Below are 18,039 nucleotides of genomic sequence, written 5' to 3'. Positions count from 1 at the left end.
AGTTCCATTATTTCCCTTATTTGGGAAACTCAGTGCCTGAGATTCAGCTCCCTCGTTTTATTATGCCTTTTGATCTCCACAGAGTAATCTGTTTCCCCCTTGGCAGAACTAATTCTTGCTAATTTAATACGAATTACATTTATGCAGTTTAGGCAGAATAAGCCTCTTTATTTGCTCTTTCTCACACCCTCCCTTAAAATGAGGGCACATTCCACCCACCTGTCCCCCTCAGGCAGGTGTGCAGGTAATATAACACTGACTGGTGTATCTGCTGACACACATGCAGCAAACAAGCTCATGGCAGCAAAATAGGGAGGAGCTTCCTGGCCTCTTTTCCCTAGTGAGACATTGCTTACTGCATCACACAGCCTGTGCTAGGCAGGAAATCCTGCAAATAAATAATTATGGCTTTTGTCAGGTACGTCATGGTCCCATAGGCCCCACTTGGGGCACTGTCATAAAAGAAGTGGCAAATTCCTGTGGCCACATCCTTCTCCAAGATACCACCCGTAGCTCCGTATGATTTCTGAAAAGATACAAAGAAAAGATACAGGGAAAGTTAGGTAGTTATGCTTATTTGTTGGAATTAAAAGACCCCATGATGATTTTGCATTTGTGCTGAATACAGAAAGCAATCCTCCCTTCCCTCATTGAAGCCTTTATTACAGTATACACGCATAGAATCACAGAATGGTTTGAGATGGAAGGGGCCTTTAAAGACCTCTGGTCCATCTGTCCTGCAATGAACAGGGACACCTACAACTCAATCAGGGTGCTCACAGCCCTGTCCAGCCTGACCTTGAATATCTCTACAGACAGGCCACTGACCATCTCTGGGCAACCTCTACCAGTGCCTCATCACCCTTACCTATTTATTTGGATAAACCCACGTATATAAGGAACATCTAGCTTCACAAATTTTGTCTTTTTTTTCTTTTTGATTACTCAAATACTGATAATTTGAACACTTCGTGCTTAGCTTTCTCAATGTTCTTTTACAATTAGGTGGAGCTGCATGCAGCTGACTGGGGCATGAATTGGTCAAATTCATCACACACACAAAAATGAACAGGGGACAAATTTCAGATGTGATGGCTTTCCTCCTTTGCACTCTGGACTCACCAGTTCCTGCAGGAAGAGGTCGTTGGCCATGTGCACTATTTGGTCTACATGGATGATTCCCCCAATGCTGTTCACCTCGATGTCAGACAGGAACGTGAGGACGAGAATGGCTTCCACCAGCAGCTGCCGGTACTCAGGCTGGGGGACGTGGTTCAGCACAGACTCCACATGTACAGCAAACTTGATTTCACATGGGGTCATCTGGCAAGTTAGAGAAAGAAAAAGAAACTGACAAACCCAAAAGAGCAGTTCCCCCACCCACCCCCCAAGCACTGAATCACAAGCTCCTCTCTTCATGTGGGGTCACTGATTGGAGTAAACAAAACATTTGTACGGCTTCAGCACTTACAGAAACTTTCTGTCACTGGGCCCTGATCCTGCAATCAGCTGTGCAGCTTCCAGAAACTGCTCCAGCCCTGTGACCCATCACACATACATACTTTATTTGTATATGGGACTGCTGATGCTTAGTTAGCAAATTATCATAGAATCCTTAGAGCTGGAAGGGACTGTTATAGGCCATCTAGTCCAACTTTCCTGCAATGAACAGGGACGCCACAGCTAGATCAGGTTGCCCAGGGCCTGATCCAGCCTTGCCTTGAAAGACTCCAGAGATGTGTCTCCACCACATCTCTGGGCAATCTGTTCCAGTGCCTCATCACCTTCACTATAAAAGACTTTTTCCTTATATCTAACCTAAATCTACCCTCTTCAAGCTTGAAACCATTTCTCCTTGTCCTATCACCATAGCCTCTGCTAAAGAGTCTATCCTCTTCTTTCCTATAGCTCCCCTTTAGATACTGAAAGGCCACTATGAGGTCAACTCGCCATCAAAGTCATCTCTTTGCTCTTAATGAGACAGCCTCATGCATTCTGCTTTCCAAGCACCACTCTGGTACCTCAAATTAGCTGCAAAACTGCATTTACTGTAGAGATTGGATGTGCTTTAACACCAACACACAGCTCTACTGCTTGCAGAACAGCCTAACTCTCACTGGCACAGCTGTATGGATGTTGTGTGAAATGCTGTTGCCTTAGAAGGTCTGTGCTTATTTAGTTTGATTCTTTTAAACAGCAAAATTAGATACTGTCTAAGTCTGACATACCAAAAATATAAGCCTATTTATTTTTACAATAGGAATAAATAAAGCCTTCCATTCTGTAAAATAAGGTTTAAATTTGGCTGAAAATTCCAGCCCTTCTCTTCAGCTGTTTCCACCACCCTCAGAAACAAAGGAAGCAAACTGCTGTCAGTGAAGGCACACAGGCAGCAGACACAGCAAAGGGGCAAACCCTCCACAAACTCACTGCCAGGTGCGGCTGGAGGAAAAATTCTTCTTTACAGCCTCTGGTGAAGCCAGGGGGATGCTGGAGGAAAGATCACCACCTCAGCCTCCTCCCAGAGTGGCTGGTCTTACAAGGACCCTGCAGCATCAGCCCTGCTCTGCATCTTACATTGCCAAATCAAACATTCAGCCATACGATGGAAAATACCCTTGGCATTTTACTGTACCTCTCTGGTGGTTGAAGAAGGAAGGACATACCCATCAATGGACAGACCATGGCACTGAAACAAAAGCAGTTTGACAATGAACAGAAATTATAGTTCTTGCAAGTAAATCTGAATGATCCAAGCCAACATGTAATAAATTTCAGTAAAACAACAACAAAACCTCTTAAAACTACTACCTCACCTTTGCTCAAGAGTTTATTATGTAGCCTGGCAACTGTCAGAAATAACCTTACACAACACTTGCACAATGTTCTTTATTCCCTTCTAGCTACTGAATGGGAGGAAATTCCTTGGGAGAGCCACCAGAGCAAGGACCAGACAGAAGACGAAAACAAATCAATGAGAACCTTCTGTGGGGCACATAATGGAAAAGCATGACAAGAAACCATGGAACTGAGAACCTTTATTTCTCATTTTTCACTAAAACAACATTTAGTTAAGTGTTTGAAATGCAGGATACCACAACTCAAGGATGTCAATATGTTGTGGTTGCTGGAAATGTGCCACAAACAGTCATGGAGATGGTGTCAGCAATAGTGAGTGTGACACACAAGAAAAGGATATGACCTAAGGGGTGGCAGGCTAAAGAATGGCATATCTGGGTACCTCAGACACAAAAAATCACTAAGAAGACGACAATACTTTGTGTACATAATTTGACGTTCACTGTATTGAAAAATCTCATCTAAATCTAGTGGTCACATATGATTAATCTTGGCTGACATCAAAACCAACAGTTTCGGTACAACTGATTTTAGGACAACCAAAGCAGGTGCTCAACATCTCCGCAATGGTGTAGGCTTGAATAGTTCAGTTTTGCAGGCTGCCAAACACTGACACCCAGCAAAGCAGAAGAACAGGTGCATTGTTTCGAAATAAAGAGAAATTCTTAATTCCCCTCTTCTCCCTCCAAGCTAATTCTTTGCAGCCTTTTCCAGCAGGAGCATGGGAATTGCACTGCATTACAGTGCCCCTCAGTGGCAGTGAGCACAGCCTGCATTAGGCCAGGAGTGATACGAAATAGTGGTAAAACACAACTGATCAGCAAAAAACTGTGCACCAGTGTTTTCAGAGAAAAAAAAACTTTCAAGCAAATATGTGAAGTTGCATTAATGAAGCCCTTATATCTTCTACAGATACGTTGCTACCAATAACTCGTTTCCACTAGTCTTACAGTTGAAGACAAACTTTAGCCAGCAACACCATCTTCCCATGTTACCATAAGCTGCTTTGTTTTCCTACTGCTATAATTGTCAACCTACCTTCTGAAGAATCTTCCATACTTTCTCATAAAAGCCAACAGGAACTCTGTTAATGGCACCATCAAGCCTTCTTCTGCGCAGCCACTGCCCTTTGCGGTCACCCCAACTAATGTCTCTGCTGGAACTGGTGGGAGAAGTACTGGAAGGAGATGGTGGAGTACTGCTCCTCTGTCAGAAACATTAAAGCCTCAATTAGTTGCTTTCTGCCCCCACGGGTGCTACTGCTTGTGAAGATATTGTACTGCTACAGTGCTAGCTCAGGGCCAGGAGAAAAACCACAGGCCACGGCATCATACAAGGTGACGGAGCAGACTCATTCCACTCTTCCCCTTTCATGACAAACTTCACTTCTCCCATGCTTCAGTCATTTCTCAAAAAAAATGAGCCAGCAGTGCCACAAGGCATAACTGCTCGATTCAACACAAGGCATGGCTGTTTTAACAAGTATGAGCTGTCTGGCATGGCAGTGTTACTGCTGCACTCATTGGTGGGATTTACTGATAGGTCTGACTCAGACTTCAGGCTCAGTGCTGTAAGAGAGTCAGTGGGTCCATGGTGAGGTCCTCCACAGAAACCAATCCATTAATATATGCTGATTAAAGACCAACTTTTTGTGGTCATACTGTTACAACACCCAACTCTCTGTAAACGTCAACCTTCTTTTCCTTTATTGTCATGATTCATGGTTGGACAAAATGATCTTAATGTTCTCTTCCAATCTTAATGATTCTATGACTGTTTTTCTATTTTAATTCTACCAGATTTGAAGACTAAGTTAGGCAGCAAATCATCTTCAAAGATGTGGCAATGCCACCACATCCTCACTGTTACTGTCACACCAGGATACGTGCAGGCTGTCCATCTTCACTCTCCCAGGCCCTGTGCTATTCTGTTGCCTCCCTCGTACCTCTTTGCACATCCATTACTTTCAGCCCAGGAAGGACTTCACTGATGGTCCCTTCTGAAATCCCATCCTCTTTGAGTACAGAACTGCCCAAGCACGGTACTGAGGAAAATGGGAAATAACACCAAAAAGTGCATGTTTGCAAGGGATATGCTTAGTGACTCCACAGAGCCAAGCTCCACAGAAAGATCAATAAGTGAAAACAAAGGTGTCAGTGAGATGTAGGCAGTGTTCCCTTGATGCCCCCCATTTCTTACTATTACACACTGACTGAGATAATCAGAATCTCCTCCATTTCATTTTGCAGCACTAGAGGACACAGGAGGGTCCATGGCAAAGCAGAAATCTATCCACAAACAGTAATTCATTTGACTACTCAGGCAGAGATCTCATTCAAAAACTTCTGTGCACTTTTCTCAAATGCAGCTGAATCTTCTCTTTCTGCACTGCTGTGTGGGAAGAGAGAGGCTGCAGCAACATGCTCTGGGGTGCTCTGTAATGGTATTTAGAGCACCTGAGGGCTGTGCCACTGAGGAGAGTGCAGAGGTGCACTCATCACAACCACCAGTTCAAAATGAACACGTAGCTGCAAACCTTCAAACCTTCTGTCTCCTGGCGACAGATTTGGAGTCTCAGAATTTAAATCGCTAAGGTTTCTACTGGAAAAATATTTAAACAATTATATTCCCTCTTAACAGCAAGAGCTTAAGAGCTACAATTTTCTGCCCTGAAAGAAAACGACAGCCCGAGCTTATAAAATCCCTGCTTCAGCACTCTGAAACTGTGCTGGTCACCATCAGCCAGAGACTGCCAGCATAAATGCTATGTTACTTTTAAATACTGATGACACCTGCAATATATAATCAGGTAGCTAAATCTGTGACAGTGCTTTATCTGCTTCAGCTGTTTACTATTAGGAAGAGCTAAGTGGATCTAAATGTGAGACCGAGCTATTAAAAGATTACTAATGAGAACAGGCTCCCAGTGAAGATGAACTACACAAAGAGGGTTTGAAAGAAGCTTTCACAGAGCAGAAGCAGCAGGTGGTTAGAGCTAAGGTCCTTGCACACGTGTATGCAGACATAAACAGACACACGTAGGGTGAAGAGCAGGAACAGAACTGCAGATGTCATTTTACCCTGGAAGTGAACATGCTGCTGGACATGGAGTGGCCCTCATGAAAGAACTACAAAACAAAAACAGACACCAACAGGTCAGACAAACAGTCACGACACAACAAGACACAAACAAGGTTATGTAATCCATCTGCGCAAAGGCAAGGAGCATGGAATAGACTCAGGTACTCAAAGGAAAGCCACGACAGCTTCAGACACAGGCAAAGGCTGCGTTTACAGATTCCAGAACCATCTGCAGCAAATGGGAGAGCTGCAGATGCTCAACGCATGAGCTCTGTCTGGTGATAGTGTTCAAAATGTTCCTCTTGACACAAAGTTGGTTGTCCTCCCTCCAACCACTATGACATTAAGATGGTATTTCACAAATGTATTGAGACGTGGTGTGAAGCAACAAGCATGGACTGGTGAGGGGAAATAAAAGCAAGAACACCCAACTCTTCTGCTGTGCAAAAAAAAAGCACCTATCCAATGCAAAAGCAACGCAAGGAGGTACCTTTCCAGCCTTGACAAACTTTGCAGGTGCACACCTGTATTTAAGATTTAATGCTGCCGCCCAGCGCTCAGTCCATGTTCATTCTGGGAAAGGCACTGAGGTTGGACATTCCCAGTAGGCTGCTGGACTAACAGCCATGCCCAAATGGAGCTACCAAGGTCACCCAGGGTCTGCAGTTAGAACCCTGCAGAAGATTCACAGGCACTGCTGCACCACAGGAGGGGACAAGGCAGGCTTGGCTGCAGTAACACTAAGGCACCAGAGTGGCTCAAACACAGTGACCAGATCTCACAAGGTACAAAACACAAATTTCACCCACACCTTGCCTTCCCTGATTGTGTCACAAAAAGAATTATGAACTGATCTTTACATCAGCATAAAATGTTCTGTGTCAAGGATTATACAGAAACGATCCTCCTCTCCAAAAGCTCAGTCAGCATTTTTTTTTCATATAAATGATAACACCACATACTTCCCTAGAAAGTTACACAAATGGCCTCAGAGTAAATGCTCTTGCTTGTTAAGCTCTCAGCAGAAAGCGTGTTTTTGAAATATATCTTTAATATAATACACTTAATTCCCATCAATGTCTTTCACTTCACCTCTTCCCTATTTACCCAGAGCAAAACAAAATTACTAGTAGAAACACATGTACACAAAAAAAAAATGAAAACCAGCTGCAATAAAACCATCAGTTACACTCATCCAGAACACTTCGTGTCTTCTTTCATTTCTCTCATTAACATCAGTTGCTGTGTAACTAAGAATACTGAACTTGGATTACTGCTAGAATATGAAGTACATTTCTCCTGTCCATAAAAAACAAAACAGCAAAAGAAAAAGCAAAACCATCAAGATTTCTTTTCCAGATGTACCTTTCTAGAAGGCACACAGACCACATTAAAAACTTGTGCAGAGTAGAGGAATGAAAACAAAAACCACCTATGTGAAAATCTATGTGAAACGTGCAGCTGATTTCTCTATAGCTAAAGATGATAAAAAATTGTTTAAAAATTGACGCCATGAATGCAGTAGACTTTGCTATTTGCTAAGTTCCAATATTCAGTACATGAAACAAGGACAAAGAAGAGGCTACATTTTTGGAAGAAGCCCTCTCTCCTGCCCTCTATTAGCTTTAAACCAAAGGGTGACTGGAAATTTCTGTGATTTACCAAGAATGTCTTTGTTTGGCATTAAAAACAACTTCCTGAAAGGAACACAAAACTCTGATAAAACGCCATTCCAGAACAGCTACATTTTCTAACAGAAAACCCTCACCTGCTTCATCTCACTCTTCAATTTAGTAATACCACTTCTTTCTGTTTTTGTTGCTCCAGAATGCCCCATTTCATGAATAGAAATTGCAGGGCTAGATGAAGAAGAATCCATAGCTCGCACTAAAAGAAGCAAATGGACATTTTAGAAATTATACCAGTAGGAAAAAAGACAAAATTGTGTCTAGAAGTTACAGATAAAAGCATATCCTTTCACAACCATTCAGTGCTTTTTTTGACAGAATGCTTTCAAATTACATCAATAATTCAAACTTGATTACGTCAATTCAGAGGTAGAGAGCCACAGCTGGATGTTAGGATTTGACCTTCAAAGACACAGAACAATCATAGCTTCAAAAGACACTGGAGTTGCACTAAGTATGTGAGGATTTAAGACCCAGCTAGAAATATTGGAGATCATAGATCCACTCCTGGGAGGCAGAATGGACATGTCCTTTTCACAATCTTCCTTCTGGTCACATTAAATTTCTTCATTTTAAAAGTCTGCCTTGATACAACATTACTACTGTGTAGGACAGTTTCCATCATATGTGGTTTTTTATCCTGCAGCAGATATATGCAATATATCTGCTCAGTACGTTACCTGTGCTCCTATTTTACATGCATAGATGGTAGGTTCCTACTTACTAGACAATCTAACTCTATATATTTACAGTTCCCATTTAACATATACCCAATTGGATAACTTACAGCTTCTTTCCACACCAAACTCTTTTCCACTGAGAATATGGTGTAGGAGATTTTTCATATCAAAAGGGCTTAGATTCATCAAACTCTCTGAAGCTTCTTCACCTGGTTTAAATAACAAAATAAACAAATTAAAAAACCCACAAAAATAAAACAAAACCACACACACAAAAATAAAAATCAAACAGAACTATAGGATGCTTTATGGATGGCTCTCCTAACTAAACTGCTGACTGAATGAAATTCCATCACATTTACTTTTGTAGATAACGCTTCCCTAGAAAAAAATTAATATGTAGAGTCATTTCAAAGAAAACACATTTCAAGACTAAGCAACACTGAATGGAGATGATGGTGGTACATTACTGAGCAGCCTATCACAGCTGTGTGAAATCTCACCAACGGTGATGATGAAAAAGCAGGTGCTCCTCCACAGAGCAGATCAATTGAAAAGGCACTGCAGCCACCTCCCACAAGAAGATCTTACTCAGATCTAAATTACAGAGCCAGAGTTATTCCATAAAGAAATGCATGCAAATGGCAGGCTTGTGGTGTTTTCTCTAATTAAAGGATGATGCTTCGAAGTGTGAGAAAAAGCTCATACATACGCATGGGCACAGGAGTGCACAGACAAATTTCCCATAGGAGAACATGGAAAAAGCAGCAGTGAAGCTGAGAGTGGCTTACAAAGAAATAACAAAAGGGACCATGGGAAAAAGAGGCTTTGAACTGTGAATGTAGCAGCTTCTGATACTCAGCTTCAGCTCTGGGGGAAACAGGGCTGTCTGAATGCGCCTCATGGAGAAACAGAATTATCCCAGAAAATTACTTGGCTCCATTTACCAACTTCTCCTAATGGACAAACACCTCCCCAGAGGTAGGTAGCCGTTGAGTTTGGTCGAAGACATCAGCGGTGCCCATAGTGAGGCCTGTCTAAAATAAGCTTCCATTGAGTCTTCCCCCTTGGGTGTGCTGATACATTAGGCACAACAATGAGCTGAGCCACATAAATATGGTCCGGATCATGCTCCTAAGCATCAGCATTTGAGACTATACATTCACCACATTAACTTCTGATCACTTCTGATCACTGATGACTGTTTCTTCTTGACTTCTGACCAATTTGAATTCCTCTGATATGGAAAATTCGTCAAGGGTTTTTCAGATATCACCTCAATCATGATTTCTCCTCTCTACTTAAAGTATTTTCATCCTGTACAACTTGTTAGTTTCTTAATTTTGCTTTTTTGCAATGCATATGCAACAGCTGGGAGTCTTATGAGGTACGTATTTTTACTGATCTCCTGGTATAAGTATTACTAGCTGAAATCCAAATAGCAAATATTTTTCAACCATGTACATTCCAAGGGAGAAGGATGACCTATAGGACAGAACTTATGCTGAATAAAACCCACAAGAATGCTGAATAATCGAGGCTCAAATATTCTGAAGATACCTAGTGTCCTAATTCTCATTGAAATTAGTCCCTTAATACTTGCAATTTCGTGATCTGCACCTCAAGCACTGAAAGTCAGGGTGTTTAAGTATTTAACATCTACTTCAGACTGACAGAGTGCATGGAGGCAGGAATCTTTCATTAAGCCAAACAGAGAAATTATTTTCAGTTTTTAACTGTGTATGTAAATGAAGAAGTTTACAACAGAATTTAACACAAATGAAAAATTAGTGACTGAGAAGAAGCAAAAATAAAGCCAGAAGTATCTCCCATAATAAAGCTATTCTTACCTGAGCATTTCAGACTTCGAGCCAGCTCAGTGGCCATCACCTGAATTATCAGACCAATGCGGAGCCTGAGCATCTCCATGAAAAGACTAGGCTGTGATCGGACATACATTGCCAGGTACATAATTATTTCCTGTAAGGACAAATTCAGAAGAGCTCCCATTCAGCGTGGGTCATCCCAGCTTTCCCAGTCTCAGAAAAACACTGACATTACACCGGGCACAGCTTAAAGAACCATTTTTTTCCCCGTGCTCTGTACCTGTGTCAGGACAGCAATACTGATGTCTTGGCCACTGGCCTCATAAATAAGATCTGTGAGCTCCTCAGGTGGCAGAGGGCTGTAAGAGGGCAAACTACAGTTAGCAGTAAGTCCAGCACTTGCTGTCAACCAGAAACATCTTTGCACCACAGACTTTTCTGCACTGGTGGCTGCAATTCTTTCTGAAGTTGAAAAATAAAACAAGGTGAGAGCAGCAGAACGGTACCAGCAGGAAGCTGAAAGGCAGTCTGCTTCTACAACTGAAATGAAGCTCCAACTTACGTGGTAATGATTTTCTCACGGGGTTCTGGTGGCAGCCCCACTGTAAGCTGCTTGTGGTGTGACAGGAGGTCTGTGCATGCCTATTGCAACACAATAGAAAGCAAGAGATTTTTTACTGAGACATGCCAAAGTGACACAGCTTTTAACTCCAGAAAATGAAGCATTTATTTAGCAATTTCTAAGTGCATTTCTATTAACTACTAGATATGCAGATCCTGCAGAATGCTGTTAACCAGTTGGCAAATATCCCCTGAGGTTAACAGGATGTCAAGAGTCTGCCCAGGCTGAAAGCCTGCTTCCTCACACTGAAATCAGCAGCAGAATTATTATGCTCTCCAGTTGGACTGGCAGATCAATAAAGGATTTTATCAAAAGGTAAATATTTCATTTTTATTTAAGACAAAAAAGTTATTAATGGAAGTATTAGCAAAAATAAAAAATAATCCTGTATACCAGAATTTCTCCAGTATCAGCATTTTAATCTTTTATACTTCCTGCAAAAGTGAGTGCTTAATTTACCCAATTCATTATTCTGAATCAAAGACCTCACTGAGCAATGTTCTTCATATTTTTCTGAGTCTGTTTTCCTTCCTTTAACGTGTAACAAAACTGCATATACCTCTACTCTCATCCTCTCCAGTTCTTTGTCAATATCTTTGCAATTTAACGTACACAGGTTTTTTGTAAGCATGTACTGCCTTGAGGATGGAAAAGGTACTTAACGAGGTATCACGCAGAGTGACTGCTGCAAATTGCTCCCTGCAAATACAACTGTCAGTAAAACAGGCCATTCTAGGTATGACTATCAAAGCTTTGAAAATGGCCAGAAGTTAGAGAAAGAGTTTTTTGGAAATATGCAGGATTAAGTACTGAAAAAGAATCCCTAAAACAGCAGAGTGAACAGTTTTGTAATGTTCCAAATGAAATCTGTACCCCTTCAACGGATCTTTCTTGTTAATTTTAAGTAGGGCCAGATATCATAATGCCTCTGTACTGCCACTCACACTAAAGACTGCCTGCCTAATGGGACAGAAATCACTGCAGCGTGTTTTTGCATAATCTCTAGCACTAAGATATACTGGTGCTCCAAGTGCTCATGTTACCACAATAGCAATAAGCAATTAACAGTGACCACTACAGCTTTCAACACACATAATTAAGCTGCTTGGATAAACAGAGATTAAATGAGGCCTTCACAATATCACTTACAGATTGACATTCTCATTACACTCTAACCTTAGCACACTTTTCAGTACAGATGAGAGAGGTTGTAACAAGATTTTAGATCAGGAAAGCAAACAGTGTTTACTGGCAAATGCTGCACTAGGTTTGTTGTGAAGTAAGACCAGAAGAGGGCAAACACGATCCTCACTGGCACTTGTGCCTCACTGAGTAGTCCTGTTTTCAGGCAGGAATCTGAATCAACACTATTCCTATCTCATACCTCTGCCAGGACTTCCACTCTCTTCTTAAGTATACCAGAAATATAACGGATTAAGCCCCATTCTTGATTGAGGCCTGCCTTTCTGTAGAGCTCATTGAGCAGGCAATGAACAGTGACTCCATATTGTCCGTTCAGCTGTGTATCCCAATCAGGGCCTCTGCAGGAAAACAGATCATTTCCATTAGATCAAACAAGTAAGGGGTCCTTGAGGAAGAGACAGAAAGAGAAAGCAGAAAACACTACATTGCTTAGTCTTAATACACAATGAGCAACCGGACTTTGACTGAATTGCTCATTTGTGTGATAGTCATTTGGGTGAAGTGAATGGGACACAGCAGTCCTTCACCAGAGATCAGCTACACATGGGCAAAAACCTCTTGGTAACAGCAACTCTCATATTAGCTCACTTGGCCATAAGCCTGTGACTACAAAGCAACCTCCAGGGCTTTAAGTTTCCCATTTGGCTTTAAGTTCAGCACTAGGAAGGAGATTGAAAGAATGGAAGTATGCTCCATATGTTGCTCTCTAAGAGTGAAATTCAGCACTTGTTTTCAGTACTAATAAACATGGTACCCATTTTTCAGACGCTACAGGGACCTCTATGAGTATTTCTCCCTGCCTCATTCTTAGCTACTAACTAGACTTCCACACTGCTTGTGTCATTATTGATGAATCAATGGAGTTTTCCATTCCTTTTCCAGTTTTGAAATTCACTGTATTATGAAAAAAGGTGCCTCTAGTTGACAGTGGCTCCAAGCACATGATGATCTTTCAGCTCCAGTTAGAGGGACACATTTCACCAAAGCCCAACAGGGACACAGTTCCACACAGAAAGTAAACTAAGGGTATTACATACAGTCAAACAAACAAACAAACAACAAAAAAGTAATTTTTCAGGATCTTTACTTTTTAAGAGAGTTACTAAATATTTTGCTTAGGAAAATAGAAAGATCAAAGAAGAGGCCCACACAGGAGAAAGACTAAGATAAACATTAACACAATCTCTGTAGCATTAAGGAAGACCATCTGTGATTAATAAATGCACATCTTTGCAACCTAAACCAAATTTTTCCAGATTCCAATGGTGTAAGGAAAAAATGCCAGTTAGCACACACTAGTAGATAATTCTGTTGATCTGTATTTGAATTTTGCTCAAATCCATTTAATGAGCAATTTTTTTTACTAACCCCAGCAGCCTGAGTTGTTTCCAGAAACATTTTGAAGAACACCAAGTTTTAGTCAACTATGCACATAAGCATGGAAGGATCAGAGGAAAAAACAGTGAGTACTCATTAAAACTGCATTTGTGTTTTAGTTAGAAAATAACAAAATTTAGTATCCCTCCACTCCCACTTTGGCAAAATTGTGTGTCAATCAATTTTGAAATTTGCACAGATGTATTCTGAATGCTAATTATTTATGCAGCCAAGCTAACTGAAAATGTTTCTGTTAAAGCACTAAACATTTTAACTTCTCCCTGAAAACACAGTCCTGAACAGTGACAACCTTTTGCACAACAATAATCAAATAGCTGTAGCCAAACTTAAGGGGCTGAAGTCTATATACAGATAACTCACTTTAGTATATGCAAGATATATAAGATATCTGCTTGATCATGGAGCGTTGGGCATTCCTTCAGCTGCTCAACAAGCTTCCTGCAATCCAAATCACCATGAGCATCTTTAGCTAAGTTCAAAACCTTTTCATGGTCCTGATAACAAAGAGGGATGAAAATCAATAATAGACCTTGACAAAAGCAGCAGATAAAATCTGTAGCTCCCCATTAAAGAACACAACAAACATGCAACACAACTCTGCACTTGAAATATAGACATATCATGTAGTTTTTCTTAGATTACTGGCAGACATGAAAAGAAGTCTGATCCCCAGAAACACAGCACCCAGAATGGACTGTCTGTCTCTACATTTGGTTCAATCGACCAGGAAAGCTATTTTTGGGACAAAAAAATTTTTCATAAAAGTAAAGAAAATATACTTTTCCTGTCATACACTGCTACTTGCAATGAAATAAAGCAGAAAGATACCACTTTTTTGCTGAAAACATTTAAGGTGGTTTTCTTTTTTTTAGTCTTGTCTCCAATCTGTATAATTGCAATGCTTTAGTTATGCAGATGTTACCATCATAAATTTTCCAATGGTTTGGAAGTAGCATGTTAACTAGTCAGGTGATGCAACACTGCAGTGAGTTCTTAGATGAGAACAAGTTTTATTTAACAAGCTATTCAGCTATTTGTACAGTCCCGAAATACTGCCTCCACAGACAAAGCCTATAGAACAGAATCTTCTAGCAGGTTGGATACAACCTCATGCCACCACCCCCAGCAGCCAGTCACACACACTAGGACAGAATACCCAGCCCAGCCTTGCCCTTCATGCTTAATAGTGGGATTCAGCTGGTGCTGTATGACAGTTGTCCTTTCATATGCTACTCTCCTGGCTAGAAATTAATATAAGTACTGTTTATTAGACAATATATATATAAATTTGATAATATCTATTTAACAAAAAAAACTTCCCAGCAAAAAATAACAACAACCACCCCCTACCCACTGCCCCAGGGAGATGGTTTTGCTGTCAAGGTAACAAAACGAGAACTAGCATACAGTTTGGCTGGAAACCAGGTGGATGCAAAATACTGAGTCCTAAAAACACAAACAGCATAAAAAATCCCACAGTTTACCTTTTTCTCAAAGGAAAGGGGAATATCAACAAGATTCAAAGACTTCCGGTGCGTGTTCAAAACTTTAGTTGGAAGAGACATGGAAACAGCTGGAAATCAAAGCCAACGACAACACTTAAAAGACTTTTGTTGCAGTAATGCAGAAAAGCAAAACCACCAATATGAAGCAATTGTACCATGAAAAACAACAGAAATACCTCTGAAAGTCAAGTTAACTTAAGCAACACTTTCAAGATGTTGTCCATGGAACTCAAGAGACAAGCTCACACTTTGAACTTTTTCCTTCCTGCAGACCTGGTCCAAGAGCTTTTGAAATTAGCACATCAAAGGCTGAGGCACAACATGCTGAACTGATACTTCTTATGGCAGTCCGTGCTTGAGGTGTCCTACAAATGAATGACCTGATCCTGACAAGTATTTCAAATGTTTTTGCAGTAAACATGCTAAAACACGCTTAGCATATGGAGAAAATGGTCTAATTGAAAAAATGCTGTAATTGAAGTGACAAATGTGAATGCAGGCTCGTGCTCTGTTATCTTTATATGTCAAATTTAACAGAGGATCACATCTCTACTCCATTTATTCTTATAGATTTAGAATATACATGTGCATACTGATGTTTCATGCCACTGAAACACTTCATTTCACCACAACTTCATTGGATTAAGAAAGTATATTATTTGTCTGCCTTTGTACAAAGACAAAAAAAAAATTAATTGACTCATGTTCTAAAATTCTATCCAACCAGTTAGTTTCCATAACATTAACTTTGATTCACTGCAGGTTATTTATACATACACCATGATATGGGATACTGTGGGCACTACAGCAACAACTTCAGACTCTCTTCTTGACAGCTACAACACACTTGTGCTACTAACTTTCTTCAAATAGTAGAATTTGAAAATAACTGAACTTATCCCTCTTAGCACCCATGGCAAATAATAGAGAGAAATACCTGGAATCTCCAAACCCTTTGCCTTGGCCATTATTGACAGTATCTCTTGTGTGGAATGGTTTGCACTGAACACAAGTGGCTGATGAGCAGTCTTTGAAGTTGGAGGTAGATACGACTTCAGTGCTGTACTCTGTAGGATATCATTTATATACTGATCCAGCTCATCCTGGCTTTCTAGTAAGACATACATAAAAGAAAATGAGTATTAAATGTAAGGAAACCTATCAAATACCAGTGCTTTCTTTTTTCACACACATCATTCTATTCTTGTTTATACAGAAGAGCACACAAAAACATAAGAATAAGCAAGAGACTTTTAAGCTGAACAAATTGGATAGAAAAATGTAAATAATTTTTGATAGTTTTTAAACAGTTTAGAAACTGTTTTTCCCCTTGAAAGAGATCAAAAGAATTTTCCTTTTTAGTTGACCAAAGATCAGCTCTTGCGCACGAATTTGTCTACGACTCCTCACACTCTTTACTCCCTCTAGCATCTACACACCTCCAGCATCTTCTACACACCTCCCACCTCCTGATTCTCAGACTCAGCTTTACCACAGCAGTTACTGTTCAATACCACACCGAGGATGTATGAAGAATTCACAAAACCTACTTCAAACTAAGTCATGCACATACTATCCTCGAGCTGACGCATGAGAGACCTGAGTAACTATCAACTGTGCATACATAAGATTTTGTGCTGTAGGTAGCCCCAAACTCTATGTTGGGGTAGACTCTACGTCTACTCTACAGAGTGTAACAGAGAAAAAAAAATAAAGTGAAAAAACTACTACCTTTTTCACAGAAATCTGCTGGATAGCCTCCATATTCACTGTCAGGGCTACAACAGCCTCCATGAGAGTCATCAAATAGTTTTATATCACAGTCTGGATCCAGGAAGCTCAGATGAGTATGAAAAGATGTGGTAAGAAATTCTGACAGCTTGCCTATCTTCACCCTGCAAACAGGAAAGTATATGCCAGAGGGAGGGACCTAACATACACCATTTTGATACTGGCTATGCTCACCGAGCTTTCAACAGCTCCAAATCTATGAGATCTAGCAGTCAAATCTACCTTTAGTAACTATGAAGAAGTAAATAACCAATGTGGAGAAAATAAATCCAAAAACGTAGCTGCAGATCCTGCTGAGTACTGCTCTATCTACTAACTGCACTTAACTGTGTTATGGTAACGCTCACAACACTCTCAGATTCCTCTCTGCAGGAATGTTCTCCAGACACTCAGCTCCTAGTCTGTAACTATCTGGCGTTACTCTGTCTCAACAGCAGAATCATTTATTTCACGTTAAATTTCAAGATGTTGTTGATCACCCAATGCTCTAATCTATCTAAACCTCTCAAAGAGAGTCTAGATAGATCAGAGCATTGAGTAGAGTATTTAGATGCCCTCAGAGAGTCAAGAGAATCTCCCAGTTATGTATTATCAGCAAATTTGCTATGGATACATCCAACTCCTGCATCCAGATCTCCAATAAAAATGTCAGGACCGTCCATAGACTAGAGCCCTGGGGAACACCATTAGAGGCTGGCCACCATCCAGATGCAGCCTTATTCACTACAGCCCTTTGAGCTCTGCCACTCAGCCAGTTTATTACCCAGCATGATCTGAACCTGTTCATCTTATAGTTAAAAGATACTGAGAGGAACAATGTTAGATGTCATGCTAAAATCCATAAAAACAATACCCACTGTCTTCCCTTCATCCACTAGCATGGATAGCACTTCATCTTACCATAGAAGGATACCAAATTAGTGAGACAGGACTTTCCTCCTGAATCAGTGATAGCGGGTCTGATGGCTGTTGCTATCCTTTAATTGCCCTTCATTGGCACCTAGGCTATTCTTCTCCATAATTTTTCCAGGTACTGAAGTTAAACTAACAGGTCTATAATTCCCATGGTCTTTTGGCTTCTTATAAATGTACATAATAAAAAAAAATCTTGGCCAGTTTCTAGTCACCAGGGACCTCCCTAGAATCCCATGAACTTTGATAGAGAATTGAGAGGGGTCCTGCTGTAACATCTACTAACTCCCTCAGTACTGAGACATGAGTCCCACCAGCCCCTATAGACTTGTAAACACTCAACTCATACAATTAGTTCCTTAAACTTTGGTGTCAACAAATGGAAAGTCTCTGCTCCCCAAGTGATGGTCCTCCAACTTGGAAGGTAGGGCAACTAAAGGCCTTCAATTAATATTGAAAACTGAGGGGGGAAAA

The 18,039-nt window shown here is 40.7% G+C and overlaps 1 protein-coding gene across 1 annotated transcript in view; it reads right to left on the bottom strand.

Moving 5' to 3' along the window:
• Positions 1-37: 37 nt before the first annotated feature.
• Positions 38-18,039, bottom strand: part of LOC100547518 (phosphorylase b kinase regulatory subunit alpha, liver isoform-like) — a 23,613-nt gene continuing 5,611 nt past the window's right edge. Inside the window, exons 2-16 of the mRNA XM_019612011.2 lie at positions 16,594-16,792; positions 15,800-15,973; positions 14,842-14,930; positions 13,718-13,851; positions 12,141-12,297; positions 10,697-10,776; positions 10,415-10,493; positions 10,159-10,288; positions 8,416-8,517; positions 7,709-7,827; positions 5,940-5,987; positions 3,898-4,065; positions 2,636-2,689; positions 1,123-1,323; positions 38-526 (exon numbers count right to left, since the gene is read on the bottom strand). Of these exons, the coding sequence (XP_019467556.1) occupies positions 353-526; positions 1,123-1,323; positions 2,636-2,689; positions 3,898-4,065; positions 5,940-5,987; positions 7,709-7,827; positions 8,416-8,517; positions 10,159-10,288; positions 10,415-10,493; positions 10,697-10,776; positions 12,141-12,297; positions 13,718-13,851; positions 14,842-14,930; positions 15,800-15,973; positions 16,594-16,792 (1,908 nt within the window). The 3' untranslated portion in view covers positions 38-352. The remainder of the gene's footprint in view (positions 527-1,122; positions 1,324-2,635; positions 2,690-3,897; positions 4,066-5,939; positions 5,988-7,708; positions 7,828-8,415; positions 8,518-10,158; positions 10,289-10,414; positions 10,494-10,696; positions 10,777-12,140; positions 12,298-13,717; positions 13,852-14,841; positions 14,931-15,799; positions 15,974-16,593; positions 16,793-18,039) is intronic.

This window comes from Meleagris gallopavo, chromosome 1 (assembly GCF_000146605.3).
Source record: "Meleagris gallopavo isolate NT-WF06-2002-E0010 breed Aviagen turkey brand Nicholas breeding stock chromosome 1, Turkey_5.1, whole genome shotgun sequence".
In the NCBI taxonomy this organism is placed as follows: domain Eukaryota; kingdom Metazoa; phylum Chordata; class Aves; order Galliformes; family Phasianidae; genus Meleagris; species Meleagris gallopavo.
The sequence above is the reverse complement of the archived record's forward strand: the minus strand, read 5'-3'. Positions and strand labels throughout refer to the sequence as shown.